Here is a 16,596-nt window from a genome sequence, read left to right on the forward strand (position 1 = left end):
GAGTCCAGTCCGTATTGGATCTAACATAATAGTGTGAGTCCAGTCCATAGTGGATCTAACATAATAGTGTGAGAGTCCAGTCCATAGTGGATCTAACATAATAGTGTGAGAGTCCAGTCCATAGTGGATCTAACATAATAGTGAGAGTCCAGGCCATAGTGGATCTAACATAATATTGTGAGAGTCCAGTCCATAGTGGATCCAACATAATAGTGTGAGTCCAGTCCATAGTGGATATAACATAATATTGTGAGAGTCCAGTCCATAGTGGATCTAACATAATAGTGAGAGTCCAGTCCATAGTGGATCTAGCATAATATTGTGAGAGTCCAGTCCATAGTGGATCTAACATAATAGTGAGAGTCCAGTCCATAGTGGATCTAACATAATAGTGTGAGAGTCCAGTCCATAGTGGATCTAACACAATAGTGTGAGTTCAGTCCATAGTGGATCTAACATAATAGTGAGAGTCCAGTCCATAGTGGATCTAACATAATATTGTGAGAGTCCAGTCCATAGTGGATCCAACATAATATAGTGAGAGTCCAGTCCATAGTGGATCTAACATAATAGCGTGAGAGTCCAGTCCATAGTGGATCTAACATAATATTGTGAGAGTCCAGTCCATAGTGGATCTAACATAATATTGTGAGAGTTCAGTCCGTAGTGGATCTAACATAATATTGTGAGAGTCCAGTCCATAGTGGATCTAACAAAATAGTGTGAGTCCAGTCCATAGTGGATCTAACATAATATTGTGAGAGTCCAGTCCATAGTGGATCTAACATAATAGTGAGAGTCCAGTCCCTAGTGGATCTAACATAATAGTGTGAGAGTCCAGTCCATATTGGATCTAACATAATAATGTGAGTCCAGTCCATAGTGGATCTAACATAATAATGTGAGAGTCCAGTCCATAGTGGATCTAACATAATATTGTGAGAGTCCAGTCCATAGTGGATCTAACAAAATAGTGTGAGTCCAGTCCATAGTGGATCTAACATAATATTGTGAGAGTCCAGTCCATAGTGGATCTAACATAATATTGTGAGAGTCCAGTCCATAGTGGATCTAACATAATAGTGAGAGTCCAGTCCCTAGTGGATCTAACATAATAGTGTGAGAGTCCAGTCCATATTGGATCCAACATAATAATGTGAGTCCAGTCCATAGTGGATCTAACATAATAGTGTGAGAGTCCAGTCCATAGTGAATCTAACATAATAGTGTGAGAGTCCAGTCCATAGTGGATCTAACATAATAGTGTGAGAGTCCAGTCCAAAGTGGATCTAACATAATATTGAGAGTCCTGTCCATAGTGGATCCAACATAATATTGTGAGAGTCCAGTCCATAGTGGATCTAACATAATAGCGTGAGAGTCCAGTCCGTATTGGATCTAACATAATAGTGTGAGTCCAGTCCATAGTGGATCTAACATAATAGTGTGAGAGTCCAGTCCATAGTGGATCTAACATAATAGTGTGAGAGTCCAGTCCATAGTGGATCTAACATAATAGTGAGAGTCCAGGCCATAGTGGATCTAACATAATATTGTGAGAGTCCAGTCCATAGTGGATCCAACATAATAGTGTGAGTCCAGTCCATAGTGGATCTAACATAATATTGTGAGAGTCCAGTCCATAGTGGATCTAACATAATAGTGAGAGTCCGGTCCATAGTGGATCTAACATAATATTGTGAGAGTCCAGTCCATAGTGGATCTAACACAATAGTGAGAGTCCGGTCCATAGTGGATCTAACATAATAGTGAGAGTTCAGTCCATAGTGGATCTAACATAATAGTGACAGTCCAGTCCATAGTGGATCTAACATATTAGTGTGAGAGTCCAGTCCATAGTGGATCTAACATAATAGTGAGAGTCCAGTCCATAGTGGATCTAACATAATATTGTGAGAGTCCAGTCCATAGTGGATCTAACAAAATAGTGTGAGTCCAGTCCATAGTGGATCTAACATAATATTGTGAGAGTCCAGTCCATAGTGGATCTAACATAATATTGTGAGAGTCCAGTCCATAGTGGATCTAACATAATAGTGAGAGTCCAGTCCCTAGTGGATCTAACATAATAGTGTGAGAGTCCAGTCCATATTGGATCCAACATAATAATGTGAGTCCAGTCCATAGTGGATCTAACATAATAGTGTGAGAGTCCAGTCCATAGTGAATCTAACATAATAGTGTGAGAGTCCAGTCCATAGTGGATCTAACATAATAGTGTGAGAGTCCAGTCCAAAGTGGATCTAACATAATATTGAGAGTCCTGTCCATAGTGGATCCAACATAATATTGTGAGAGTCCAGTCCATAGTGGATCTAACATAATAGCGTGAGAGTCCAGTCCGTATTGGATCTAACATAATAGTGTGAGTCCAGTCCATAGTGGATCTAACATAATAGTGTGAGAGTCCAGTCCATAGTGGATCTAACATAATAGTGTGAGAGTCCAGTCCATAGTGGATCTAACATAATAGTGAGAGTCCAGGCCATAGTGGATCTAACATAATATTGTGAGAGTCCAGTCCATAGTGGATCCAACATAATAGTGTGAGTCCAGTCCATAGTGGATCTAACATAATATTGTGAGAGTCCAGTCCATAGTGGAGCTAACATAATAGTGAGAGTCCGGTCCATAGTGGATCTAACATAATATTGTGAGAGTCCAGTCCATAGTGGATCTAACACAATAGTGAGAGTCCGGTCCATAGTGGATCTAACATAATAGTGAGAGTTCAGTCCATAGTGGATCTAACATAATAGTGACAGTCCAGTCCATAGTGGATCTAGTGTGAGAGTCCAGTCCCTAGTGGGGCCAGCAGGAGATTATTTTGAGCAGAGACAGGTCAGCGCCGGCGGACGGAGACTGGGAGGGGGGTCTTAAATGGTGGCATTGTTGCGTGTGGTCACGGATAAGGTTAGGTGAGATTTGGTCGGCAGCATGATTCTGACCCGGTGGCCCAGCTGCAGGTCCAAGGGTGAGTGGGGGACAAAAACCTGGTGCGGTCCTGAAGATCTCCCTGATCTCACACTTGGAGGGAAGGGAACAAACACATGTTTTTACTTCCAAATAGTTTAGTTCAAAGATGTCAAAGTGGTTTTCATTGAGGGCCACATGGCAGTTATGGCTCCCAGTCTGTGGAACGCTCTCCCTGACCACCTGAGGGCACAACAGACTGTGGATGCTTTTAAAAAAGGCTTTAAAACCCTTCTTTTAGCTCAATGTAAAGTGCTTTTACAAATAAAATACATTATTATTATTATTATTACCCTGGATAACCTTAGTGTAAACGGGCCTTAGATGGTTTTACGGTGGAAATGGATGATTATCATTAGCTGCCTTGTTAGCAGCCTGTGTGTTCTTGTCTCACGTAAGGATTGTGGATGATAGGCAAGATTTTTTTTTAAGTGCTGTTTTCATTTAACTACTAGCATTCTTCATTTGTTCAAACTTTGAACACTGATCCTACAGATGTGGTTTAAGGCAAAAACAATTCTGTCAAAACTTTCAGATACGCGAGGAACAGACTGAGATGAACACAGAGATCTTGGCTTTGCGGGACTCAAAACTTCGCCTGATTGCACAACTGCGGGCGCAAGCTCAGCAACTCCAGAGGATCCAGGGTCCTTTACCGACTCATCTCCACTGCCGTCCACCCTCTCTGCCCACCACACGACCGGAGGAAGTCCCAGACAAGGGGCAGCGTTGTAGCCCGGCTATCCTGGACAAATACAGAGTGCTGAGGGAGCAGAGGTGCTGGAGCTTCATTTATTATTAGTCACAATATTTATATTCTCAGAAGAGACTTTTGCCAGTTCAGAGATGTGAAGTTGCGGGATTTGTACACAGGGTTAAGTTAAAAAAAAGCGTGCAAAACAACGCTAGGAAAACAACAAAAATTATAGGAAAACAATTAAGAACAAAGTAACAAATAAACCTATAAACGCCAATTCGCGGATTTTGAGTTGTGAGGATCACTAAATAGTTTACACCATTCCCTACCAGAAGGTAAAATCAAATGTTCCGTTTTTGTATTGCGACCCCACTCATCCACAAGCAGTAGATATGGAATTTTCTATTAACCTTTTATTCAAAGCAACTCACTGTCCCACTTACACATCTGATGTCATCTCTCACATCTTGATGAAACTTTGACTGTCAATACCATCCCACTTATACATCTGATGTCATCTCTCGCATCTTCATGCAACTTTGACTGTCAATACTGTCCCACTTACACATCTAATGTCATCTCTCACATCTTGATGCAACATTGACTGTCAATACCGTCCCACTTACACATCTGACGTCATCTCTCGCATCTTGATGAAACTTTGACTGTCAATACCATCCCACTTATACATCTGACGTCATCTCTCGCATCTTCATGCAGCTTTGACTGTCAATACTGTCCCACTTACACATCTAATGTCATCTCTCACATCTTGATGCAACTTTGACTGTCAATACTGTCCCACTTACACATCTGACGTCATCTCTCGCATCTTGATGAAACTTTGACTGTCAATACCATCCCACTTATACATCTGATGTCATCTCTTGCATCTTCATGCAGCTTTGACTGTCAATACTGTCCCACTTACACATCTAATGTCATCTCTCACATCTTGATGCAAGTTTGACTGTCAATACCGTCCCACTTACACAGCTGTTGTCATCTCTTGCATCTTCATTCAGCTTTGACTGTCAATACTGTCCCACTTACACATCTGATGTCATCTCTCACATCTTGATGCAAGTTTGACTGTCAATACCGTCCCACTTACACATCTGATGTCATCTCTCGCATCTTCATGCAGCTTTGACTGTCAATACTGTCCCACTTACACATCTGACGTCATCTCTCGCATCTTGATGAAACTTTCACTGTCAATACCATCCCACTTATACATCTGATGTCATCTCTCGCATCTTCATGCAGCTTTGACTGTCAATACCGTCCCACTTACACATCTAATGTCATCTCTCACATCTTGATGCAACTTTGACTGTCAATACTGTCCCACTTACACATCTGACGTCATCTCTCGCATCTTGATGAAACTTTGACTGTCAATACCATCCCACTTATACATCTGATGTCACCTCTCGCATCTTCATGCAACTCTGACTGTCAATACCGTCCCACTTACACATCTGACGTCATCTCTCGCATCTTGATGAAACTTTGACTGTCAATACCATCCCACTTATACATCTGATGTCATCTTTCTCATCTTCATGCAACTTTGACTATCAATACTGTCCCACTTACACATCTGATGTCCTCTCTTGCATCTTGATGCAACTTTGACTGTCAATACTGTCCCACTTACACATCTAATGTCATCTCTCGCATCTTGATGCAACTTTGACTGTCAAGACTGTCCCATTTACACATCTAATGTCATCTCTCGCATCTTGATGCAACTTTGACTGTCAATACTGTCCCATTTACACATCTAATGTCATCTTTCGCATCTTGATGCAACTTTGACTGTCAATACTGTCGCATTTACACATCTAATGTTATCTCTCACAACTTGATGCAACTTTGACTGTCAATACTGTCCCATTTACACATCTAATGTCATCTCTCACATCTTGATGCAACTTTGACTGTCAAGACTGTCCCATTTACACATCTAATGTCATCTCGCATCTTGATGCAACTTTGACTGTCAATACTGTCCCATTTACACATCTAATGTTATCTCTCACAACTTGATGCAACTTTGACTGTCAATACTGTCCCATTTACACATCTAATATTATCTCTCACAACTTGATGCAACTTTGACTGTCAATACTGTCCCATTTACACATCTAATGCATCTCTCGCATCTTGATGCAACTTTGACTGTCAATACTGTCCCATTTACACATCTAATGTTATCTCTCACAACTTGATGCAACTTTGACTGTCAAGACTGTCCCACTTACACATATAATGTCATCTCTCGCATCTTGATGCAACTTTGACTGTCAATACTGTCCCACTTACACATCTAATGTCATCTCTCACATCTTGATGCAACTTTGACTGTCAACACTGTCCCACTTACACATCTGATGTCATCTCTCACAACTTGATGTAACTTTGACTGTCAATACTTTTCCATTTGCACCTCTGAGGTCGTCTCTCACATCTGAGGCAACTTTGACTGTCAATAACTGTTCATGTATGTTAATATAATAGAAGAGGTGCTGACATGCACAAATATCTACTTGCAGTTCATGTATGTTGCTGTGTAAAAATGATCTCCTAGGCAGTGAGATTGCTGACATTGGATGTGTAAGTGGGACAATATTGACGGTCAAAGTTGCATCAGATGTGTAAGTTGTACAGTATTGACAGTCAAAATTGTATCACATGTGTTAGTGGTACAGTATTGACAGTCAAAGTTGCATCAGATGTGTAAGTTGTACAGTATTGACAGTCAAAATTGCATCAGATGTGTAAGTGGTACAGTATTGACAGTCAAAATTGTATCAAATGTGTATGTGGTACAGTATTGACAGTCAAAGATGCATCAGATATGTAAGTGGTACTGTATTGACAGTCAAAGTTGCATCAGATGTGTAAGTGGGACATTATTGACAGTCAAAGTTGCATCAAATGTGTAAGTGGGACAGTATTGACAGTCAAAATTGCATCAGATGTGTAAGTGGCACAATATTGACAGTCAACATTGCAGCAAATGTGTAAGTGGGACAGTATTGACAGTCAAAATTGCATCAGATTTGTAGGTGGGACAGTATTGACAGTCAAAATTGCATCAGATGTGTAACTGGGACAGTATTGACAGTCAAAGTTGCATCAGATGTGTAAGTGGGACAGTATTGACGGTCAAAATTGCATCAGATGTGTAAGTGGTACAGTATTGACAGTCAAAATTGCAGCAAATGTGTAAGTGGGACACTATTAACAGTCAAAATTGCATCAGATTTGTAAGTGGGACAGTATTGACAGTAAAAATTGCATCAGATGTGTAAGTGAGAAAGTATTGACAGTCAAAGTTGCATTAGATGTGTAAGTGGGACAGTATTGACAGTAAAAATTGCATCAGATGTGTAAGTGGGACAGTATTGACAGTCAACATTGAAGCAAATGTGTAAGTGGGACAGTATTGACAGTCAAAATTGCATCAGATGTGTAAGTGGGACAGTATTGACAGTCAAAATTGCATCAGATGTGTAAGTGGCACAGTATTGACAGTCGACATTGCAGCAAATGTGTAAGTGGGACAGTATTGACAGTCGAAATTGCATCAGATTTGTAGGTGGGACAGTATTGACAGTCAAAATTGCATCAGATGTGTAACTGGGACAGTATTGACAGTCAAAGTTGCATCAGATGTGTAAGTGGGACAGTATTGACAGTCAAAATTGCATCAGATGTGTAAGTGGGACAGTATTGACAGTCAAAGTTGCATCAGATGTGTAAGTGGGACAGTATTGACAGTCAAAATTGCATCAGATGTGTAAGTGGTACAGTATTGACAGTCAAAATTGCAGCAAATGTGTAAGTGGGACAGTATTGACAGTCAAAATTACATCAGATGTGTAAGTGGGACAGTATTGACAGTCAAAATTGCATCAGATGTGTAAGTGGGACAGTATTGACAGTCAAAATTGCAGCAAATGTGGAAGTGGGACAGTATTGACAGTCAAAATTGCATCAGATTTTTAAGTGGGACAATATTGACAGTCAACATTGCATCAGATGTGTAAGTGAGACAGTATTGACAGTCAAAATTGCATCAGATGTGTAAGTGGCACAGTATTGACAGTCAAAGTTGCATCAGATGTGTAAGTGGGACAGTATTGACAGTCAAAATTGCATCAGATGTGTAAGTGGCACAGTATTGACAGTCAAAATTGCATCAGCTGTGTAAGTGGGACAGTATTGACAGTCAAAATTGCACCAGATGTGTAAGTGGTACAGTATTGACAGTCAAAATTGTATCAAATGTGTAAGTGGTACAGTATTGACAGTCAAAGATGCATCAGATATGTAAGTGGTACTGTATTGACAGTCAAAGTTGCATCAGATGTGTAAGTGGGACATTATTGACAGTCAAAGTTGCATCAAATGTGTAAGTGGGACAGTATTGACAGTCAAAATTGCATCAGATGTGTAAGTGGCACAGTATTGACAGTCAACATTGCAGCAAATGTGTAAGTGGGACAGTATTGACAGTCAAAATTGCATCAGATTTGTAGGTGGGACAGTATTGACAGTCAAAATTGCATCAGATGTGTAAGTGGCACAGTATTAACAGTCAAAATTGCATCAGCTGTGTAAGTGGGACAGTATTGACAGTCAAAGTTGCATCAGATGTGTAAGTGGGACAGTATTGACAGTCAAAGTTGCATCAGATGTGTAAGTGGGACAGTATTGACAGTCAAAGTTGCATCAGATGTGTAAGTGGGACAGTATTGACAGTCAAAGTTGCATCAGATGTGTAAGTGGGACAGTATTGACAGTCAAAATTGCATCAGATGTGTAAGTGGCACAGTATTGACAGTCAACATTGCAGCAAATGTGTAAGTGGGACAGTATTGACAGTCAAAATTGCATCAGATTTGTAGGTGGGACAGTATTGACAGTCAAAATTGCATCAGATGTGTAAGTGGCACAGTATTAACAGTCAAAATTGCATCAGCTGTGTAAGTGGGACAGTATTGACAGTCAAAGTTGCATCAGATGTGTAAGTGGGACAGTATTGACAGTCAAAGTTGCATCAGATGTGTAAGTGGGACAGTATTGACAGTCAAAGTTGCATCAGATGTGTAAGTGGGACAGTATTGACAGTCAAAGTTGCATCAGATGTGTAAGTGGGACAGTATTGACAGTCAAAGTCGCATCAGATGTGTAAGTGGGACAGTATTGACAGTCAAAGTTGCATCAGATGTGTAAGTGGGACAGTATTGACAGTCAAAGTCGCATGAGATGTGTAAGTGGGACAATATTGACAGTCAAAGTTGCATCAGATGTGTAAGTGGGACCGTATTGACAGTCAAAGTTGCATCAGATTTATAAGTGGGACAGCATTGACAGTCAAAGTTGCATCAGATGTGTAAGTGGGACAGTATTGACAGTCAAAGTTCCATCAGATGTGTAAGTGGGACAGTATTCACAGTCAAACTGGTTTTCATTGAAGGCCACATCGAGGTAATGGCTGCCATCAGAGGGCCACTTGTAACAGCCAATAATACATGATTTATCCTCTGCATTTGATTATATTTGTAACGTATAGTATATTGTTAAAATAAATCATCTTTAGATTTTAAAGCAAAAAACTGGCAACTCTACCAGAATTTTATTGTTACTAGCAATGTGCCCCGGCCCTATGGTTTGGTTAAACACTCGTCTAGAACTCACTCATTGTGTGTGTGTGTGTGTGTGTGTGTGTGTGTGTGTGTGTGTGTGTGTGTGTGTGTGTGTGTGTGTGTGTGTGTGTGTGTGTGTGTGTGTGTGTGTGTGTGTGTGTGTGTGTGTGTGTGTGTGTGTGTGTGTGTGTGTGTGTGTGATATCTGAACAGGTTACTCAACTCAGAGCAGGAGGAGCAGGAGGGAGGCGTAAGTGTGATCGACGAGTTGGAACAAAAGATGGGACAAAAGGTGTGTGTGTATGTGGACGATGAAGAAGAGGCCACGGGGGAGGAAGAAGCCGAGCTGACCAAAGAAGAGCTCCAGAAGATGGATCGGGACTCATTGCTCAACATGCGGGATACTCTTCTGCGGCACGTATGTTTAACTTCGTAGATATTTTAGTTTTATCAATAACATCTGATAAATCATTGTCTTCAGTACTGATCATCTTAAGATGGTCAATAACAGCTGTGGATGTACTGATTCTTCTAGATGGAGAGCTCGGTGCATCAGTTTGACAAGGAGCACCTGATGTGTCTTAAGAAGGTCCAGATGCTGGACTGGAAGCTGAAACTGGGCAACCTTCGTCAGCTGACGCTCTACCAGGAGCTGCTGCTCCTCAAGGAGGTGGACAAGAGTGAGAGGATTCTGCAGGACAAGCTCAACACACGTCTGAAGGAGGAGAACAACTTGAGGGTGGGAAACCTTTATATTCGAGTGCAGTGATTCCCAACCACGGTGCTGCGGCATATTAGTGTAGTTTATCCTCATCTGTAGTTTTAACCCTTGGTGGCCTTATACCTGCAGACCTAACAGTAGCCATTCGGTAGCCAGAGGGTTGCCTGTCAAAGCACATGTGTGAAGTTGAAAAGGAAAGGATGCGCGGTATAATTCTGGTTGTGCTTACCGACCTCGAAGCTATTTTATTTGGTACATGGTGTAATGATAAGTGTGACCAGTAGATGGCAGTCACACATAAGAGATACGTGTAAACTACAAAATGACGCCAGTAAACAAAACCAAAAACTTTAAATGTTCCATTGAGAATATAGAACATTACACACGGCGCTCAAAAATCTGTCAAAAATGGTTTTAGTACGACTTCGGTAAGCTATGAAGCCACACCGCTTGATGGATTGTTGGCGCATTAAACATACGAGTATTATTATGGTATGTGTGTAAGGACCGCAAAATGGCACCTATTAGCAGACATATTACCTGGCGTTTTGTTTCGCAATATTATGCAAAACCAACTTTTTTTTACCTTATAGTACCTGCTGATGTGTGTTTGGGATCTGCATAAGTCCTGAAAATGTGCGCACGTCCGCCATTGTAGTCCGTGCCGACGCCATAGTCGATAAGCTTCTTCTTTTTCTCTACTTTCTTATGTGGCATTTGTCAGGTTCAAAAACGGATGACATCTATTAAACAAGACAAGAGGCAAAGAATTAAACAAAGGCAGAATTCAATTTGGACTCAATTTTTGAGGAGAGTCGCCTGTACACTGTACCCTTGCATAGTATCTCAGCACGCTCTGGCGAAAGATTGTACTCCTCCTTCTTTATTTGACTTTCTCCGACCACCTGACCACCGCTGCTTCCAGAGGGAAGTGGGTCGTAAACAGCTTTGCCTTTGGTTACCGAACAGTTCAAAAGGAGAGGTCGTAAAATAGTTCAAAAAGACGTTCGTAAACTAGTTCAAAAAGGAGGTTCAAAAAGAGGTCGTCTGGAAATTGGGCAGATCCTGTATTCTCTCCGCTTTGAAGTCCTGGGGTTAGAACAATATCTTTCTGTTGATTACCATACATGAAAGAACACAGAAAACCCTTCATGTGGCTTTCCCCCCTACACAGTGGAGTTTTACGAGCCTTCTTCTTGGTAGGTTTCAAAGACAGCTTTTGCCTTCTCACCGGGCACTCAAAGTTTTTGTGATAATTTACAAACATTTATTCTAACATATTCATAGTTGCCATTTCTAATATAAAGTAGCGTAAAGTTCTTACTTATATCTGTCAGTAGACGAGCGATCAAAGCGCTAAAAACTGTAGTGAGTTTACATTATTCACCCACGGAACTTTAGTTATTAGAGGGTTCCGGTCGGACGTTTTTTCACGGGACACATTTCCGGCCTTGTTGTTCCACGAGTGAGCCACGGATGAGGAGATGCTGCTCCGTTATTGATTGAAGTAAAGTCTGAATGTCATTAAAACAGTTAGCTCCATCTTTTGACACTTCTTCCACTCGTTATTGCCAACCTTGAGACCTCTGAATTCGGGAGATTGGGTGGGGGTGTTGGGGGGCGTGGTTGGGGTGCAGGCAGCATACCCCTTCCCCTTCGAGCTGTCCTGGATGAAATGAAATTCTTTTTTCCAATCATTTTGGAACTTGCAAGCGTATTTCTTCTTCTTACTCGTCGTCGCCATGTCTCTTCTTCGTTCTTCAGCTTCGTCTCCTTCTTGTTGTGTGTGCAGTTGTGCACTGAGCTCCAAAAGCCGTAGATGTTATTGGAGCGTCCCGGAAGAGTTAGTGCTGCAAGGGGTTCTGGGTATTTGTTCTGTTGTGTTTATGTTGTGTTACGGTGCGGATGTTCTCCCGAAATGTGTTTGTCATTCTTGTTTGGTGTGGGTTCACAGTGTGGCGCATATTTGTAACAGTGTTCAAGTTGTTTATACGGCTACCCTCAGTGTGACCTGTATGGCTGTTGATCAAGTATGACTTGCATTCACTTGTGTGTGTTTTGCTTGAAATTAACGTTATCATCAAACCAGTTAAAAGATCATACAACGTGTCAGCATTTCTTGACATCTTCGAGTAAAGGCCATTGTTAAACTCGTCCAACGCTACATTATTATGTGACCGGGCCAGCACGCTGTTTATATGGAGGAAAAGCGGACGCCTGGACAGCATGCGGCTGTTAGGGGGTGAAGGTTTCAGGTGAGACAGGATGCTAAGGGCAGTGCCTTTAAGGCACGCCCCCAATATTGTTGTCCGGGTGGAAATCGGGAGAAATTCGGGAGAATGGTTGCCCCGGGAGATTTTCGGGAGGGGCACTGAAATTCAGGTATCTCCCGGGAAAATCGGGAGGGTTGGCAAGTATGCTTCCACTACCGTCCTTGCACGCTACACCACTACAACAAAGATGACGGGGAGAAGACGGTGTCGAAGGTGAGCCACGTAAATAAGACCGCCCACAAAACGGCGCATCCTGAAGCGACTGTCAGAAGCGACTTGAAAATGATCTGTAAAACATAATCTATGCAACATGTTGACCAAAGAACCACCATTACATGTTATGTGGACCAACGGAAAGTGTTTTCAATTTAGAAAAAAATCATAATATGACCCCTTTAATGCGCCTTTTAATCCGGCGCGCCTTTTGTATGAAAATAGACCTGAATAGACCCATTCATTGGCCTATGGTCCGAAAAACACGGCAGTTAATGGTCTGGGGCCGTACTTATCAAGCTTCTTAGAATTACTCCTTAGAAGTCTGCTAAGAGTTGACTTAAGAGTAAATAAATTCTTTGCTGAAAGCTGCACTTAAAAGTTAGTTATCAAGCGTCTTACTCACACTTTCAGCGAAGTGTAGGACTGAATCTTAAGTGTCACACTCAGAGCTGAATTACGACATTACTATGTGCCGTAAACGGAATTTTAGGTGACGTAATTTCTGTGTCCATAGAAATTACCAATCACGGAAGGAAATCCCTTGTCTAAGAATAAATAAATATCTTAGAAATATTTAAGTGGACAATGGGAGTGTATATTTTGACAATAAACTACAAAATAATACAAAACAAACAAACAATATTGGCAGTGAATCAAAAATAAATGTTTCCTTTTTGTTGCACCTTCCTGCTTCCTGCTCCCAGACCGTAACAAAGATGCAGGGGAGACACTTCTCCAGGATGTATGCTCGGGGCAACACCCTTCACTTTACCCGGCAGTGGGTCTCCACAGCGGACGACTTTAGAGTGAATGATGAGTCCGGCGATTAGTTGCAAATCTTGCTTTATTGATTGCTTGCACACAGCCAATCCAACACAAAACAAACTAGTCCCCGCTCGCACTCACAATACCGCTCCCTCTCTTCTCTCGCCCACACACTCACTGACGTCACTCACCTCACGGCCACACACATACGCTACTCTCATAACATTTTCTTTCCAATTCATTAATTAGGCAACTAATTTGAAACTGGTGTGGGTGGCTCTATATATACTAGTCCACTGCAGCCACATGCAGAAATCAACAAGGAATCGAAAATTATTAAATCTGTGACAAAAATAATACCTGCTCTGTCTAAACGATACCGTTTGATCAGCTGCTCGTCATCAAACAAAGATGAACGTTCGCGCACGTCTCTCTCGCCTCAGTGCCATCCCCTGCTGGCAACTCCTAACCACTTAAGACACCTCTGAAGGTCTCTTAAATATCGTGGAGAGTAGGAGTGATTCTTAGACTTAAGAACGTTGATAAAAAGCTTTTATTCTTAAGTTTGAGAGTAGGACTAAATTTCACAAATTTTCAGGACTTAAGTGTAAAATGGCACTCTAAGAAGCTTGATAAGTACGGCCCCTGGCCCTCTGGCAAGAATGGATTGTCTCTCCATTAGGATCATGCTGTCCATATCCTTAAAGACCTAACTTATACACCTTACTCTATATCATGTTTTGTTGGTAACTGGACTCTTCTTATGCACCTCCTGGTACCCCAGCACCTCCAAAACCCTCAAATCTAGACTCCAAACATCCCAGAACAAACTAGTCAGGTTACTTGTAGACCTCCACCCCAGATCACACCTCACTCCTACCCACTTCTCCAAAGTGGGCTGGCTCAGGGTGGAGGACAGAGTAAGACAACTTGCACTGAGCCTAGTCTATAAAATCCGCGACACCTCCCTGATACCGAAGTACATGTCAAACTACTTCCTTAACGTAAATGACCGCCATAACCACAACACCAGGGGGAGCTCCACTAACCACGTTAAACCCAGATTCCGATCTAACAAAGGTCTTAACTCATTCTCCTTCTATGCCACATCAATATGGAATGCACTCCCAACAGGTGTAAAAGAAAGGGCATCTCTATCCTCCTTCAACCCTAGACTAACACCCTCCCCCCACCACATCCCACCTCCCCGGAGTGTAAATAATCAAATGTATATACTTGTTCTTATGCTTTCTGAACTCACTATGTTCACTGCTCGCTGTACATATCCTACCAAGTCAGACCAACACTGTTTCAATGTCCATTTCTCTGATGATATAATTGTTGATGACTGAAGTGTTGATAGCAACCAAACCTAACCCCCTCCACATCCCACCCCCGGATTGTAAATAATGTAAATAATTAAATGTATATACTCTGATGATTAACTTGTGTGATGACTGTATTATGCTGATAGTATATATTTCTACCATGAATTGATTAACGTGGACCCCGACTTAAACAAGTTGAAAAACGTATTCGGGTGTTATCATTTAGTGGTCAATTGTACGGAATATGTACCGTACTGTGCAACCTACTAATAAAAGTCTCAAACCATAACCTGGGTGTTTTAGAATATGCACACCTTTAATACATGCTTCTATTTGGTTTCCTAGTCCAAACTGGAGGAGTATCGGGAAGAGCTGGAACAGAAGCGTAAAGACATAGCCAAGGTGCATGAGAAAGAGAAAGGTTTGACCGCCGCCTTCCAGACCGCGCTCGGCGACGACAACAACTTTGAGGAGTACCTGACCAAGGTTTTTAAGAAAAAGATCAAACGTACCAAGAAAAAAGACCCGACAGGAAGTGACGGTGAGGGAATGATTTGATGACAGAATGGGGCAAGAGGTGGTGCTAAGTGCTGAGGGTGATGTCTTGCAGAAGAAGACGAAGACAGCAATGATGACTTTGATGATTTTGAAAACTGGGACGACGATGACGACGATGATTGGGATGGATTGGAGGGAGAAGGTGCTGCGGAGGAGTGCCCTGCAGGTCAGTACACCACCATGAGTTTATCTCTTCGGGTGAGTAAACTAAGGTGATCAAATGGATTATGTTTTGTTTTCTCCAATTGAAAATATACAGTGATGAAAATATTCAGTTTGAACTGACTTTTTAAACTGAGTTATCTAATATTAGTAACATCAGATCCAAAAAAAATATGTAAGATTTTATTAATATTACAAACCCCGTTTCCATATGAGTTGGGAAATTGTGTTGGATGTAAATATAAACGGAATACAATGATTTGCAAATCATTTTCAACCCATATTCAATTAAATGCACTACAAAGACAAGATATTTGATGTTCAAACTCATAAACTTTATTTTTTTTGGCAAATAATAATTAACTTAGAATTTCATGGCTGCAACACGTGCCAAAGTAGTTGGGAAAGAGCATGTTCACCACTGTGTTACATGGCCTTTCCTTTTAACAACATTTAGTAAACGTTTGGGAACTGAGGAGACACATTTTTTAAGCTTCTCAGGTGGAATTATTTCCCATTCTTGCTTGATGTACAGCTTAAGTTGTTCAACAGTCCGGGGGTCTCCGTTGTGGTATTTTAGGCTTCATAATGCGCCACACATTTTCAATGGGAGACAGGTCTGGACTACAGGCAGGCCAGTCTAGTACCTGCACTATTTTACTATGAAGCCATGCTGTTGTAACACGTGGCTTGGCATTGTCTTGCTGAAATAAGCAGGGGCGTCCATGATAATGTTGCTTGGATGGCAACATATGTTGCTCCAAAACCTGTATGTACCTTTCAGCAATAATGGTGCCTTCACAGATGTGTAAGTTACCCATGTCTTGGGCACTAATACACCCCATACCATCACAGATGCTGGCTTTTCAACTTTGCGCCTATAACAATCCAGACGGTTCTTTTTCTCTTTGGTCCGGAGGACACGACGCCCACAGTTTCCAAAAACAATTTGAAATGTGGACTCATCAGACCACAGAACACTTTTCCACTTTGCATCAGTCCATCTTAGATGAGCTCAGGCACAGCGAAGCCGGCTGCGTTTCTGGGTGTTGTTGATAAATGGCTTTCGCTTTGCATAGTAGAGTTTTAACTTGCACTTACAGATGTAGCGACGAACTGTAGTTACTGACAGTGGTTTTCTGAAGTGTTCCTGAGCCCATGTGGTGATATCCTTTACACACTGATGTCACTTTTTGATGCAGTACCGCCTGAGGGATCGA

At 41.6% G+C, this 16,596-nt stretch overlaps 1 protein-coding gene across 1 annotated transcript in view; it reads left to right on the plus strand.

Moving 5' to 3' along the window:
• Nucleotides 1–16,596, plus strand: part of LOC133638729 (cilia- and flagella-associated protein 44-like) — a 65,837-nt gene that overhangs the window by 39,093 nt on the left and 10,148 nt on the right. The window contains 5 exon segments of the mRNA XM_062031621.1: nucleotides 3,530–3,771; nucleotides 9,567–9,771; nucleotides 9,889–10,092; nucleotides 15,002–15,197; nucleotides 15,267–15,380. Of these exon segments, the coding sequence (XP_061887605.1) occupies nucleotides 3,530–3,771; nucleotides 9,567–9,771; nucleotides 9,889–10,092; nucleotides 15,002–15,197; nucleotides 15,267–15,380 (961 nt within the window).

This window comes from Entelurus aequoreus, linkage group LG21 (assembly GCF_033978785.1).
Source record: "Entelurus aequoreus isolate RoL-2023_Sb linkage group LG21, RoL_Eaeq_v1.1, whole genome shotgun sequence".
NCBI lineage: Eukaryota > Metazoa > Chordata > Actinopteri > Syngnathiformes > Syngnathidae > Entelurus > Entelurus aequoreus.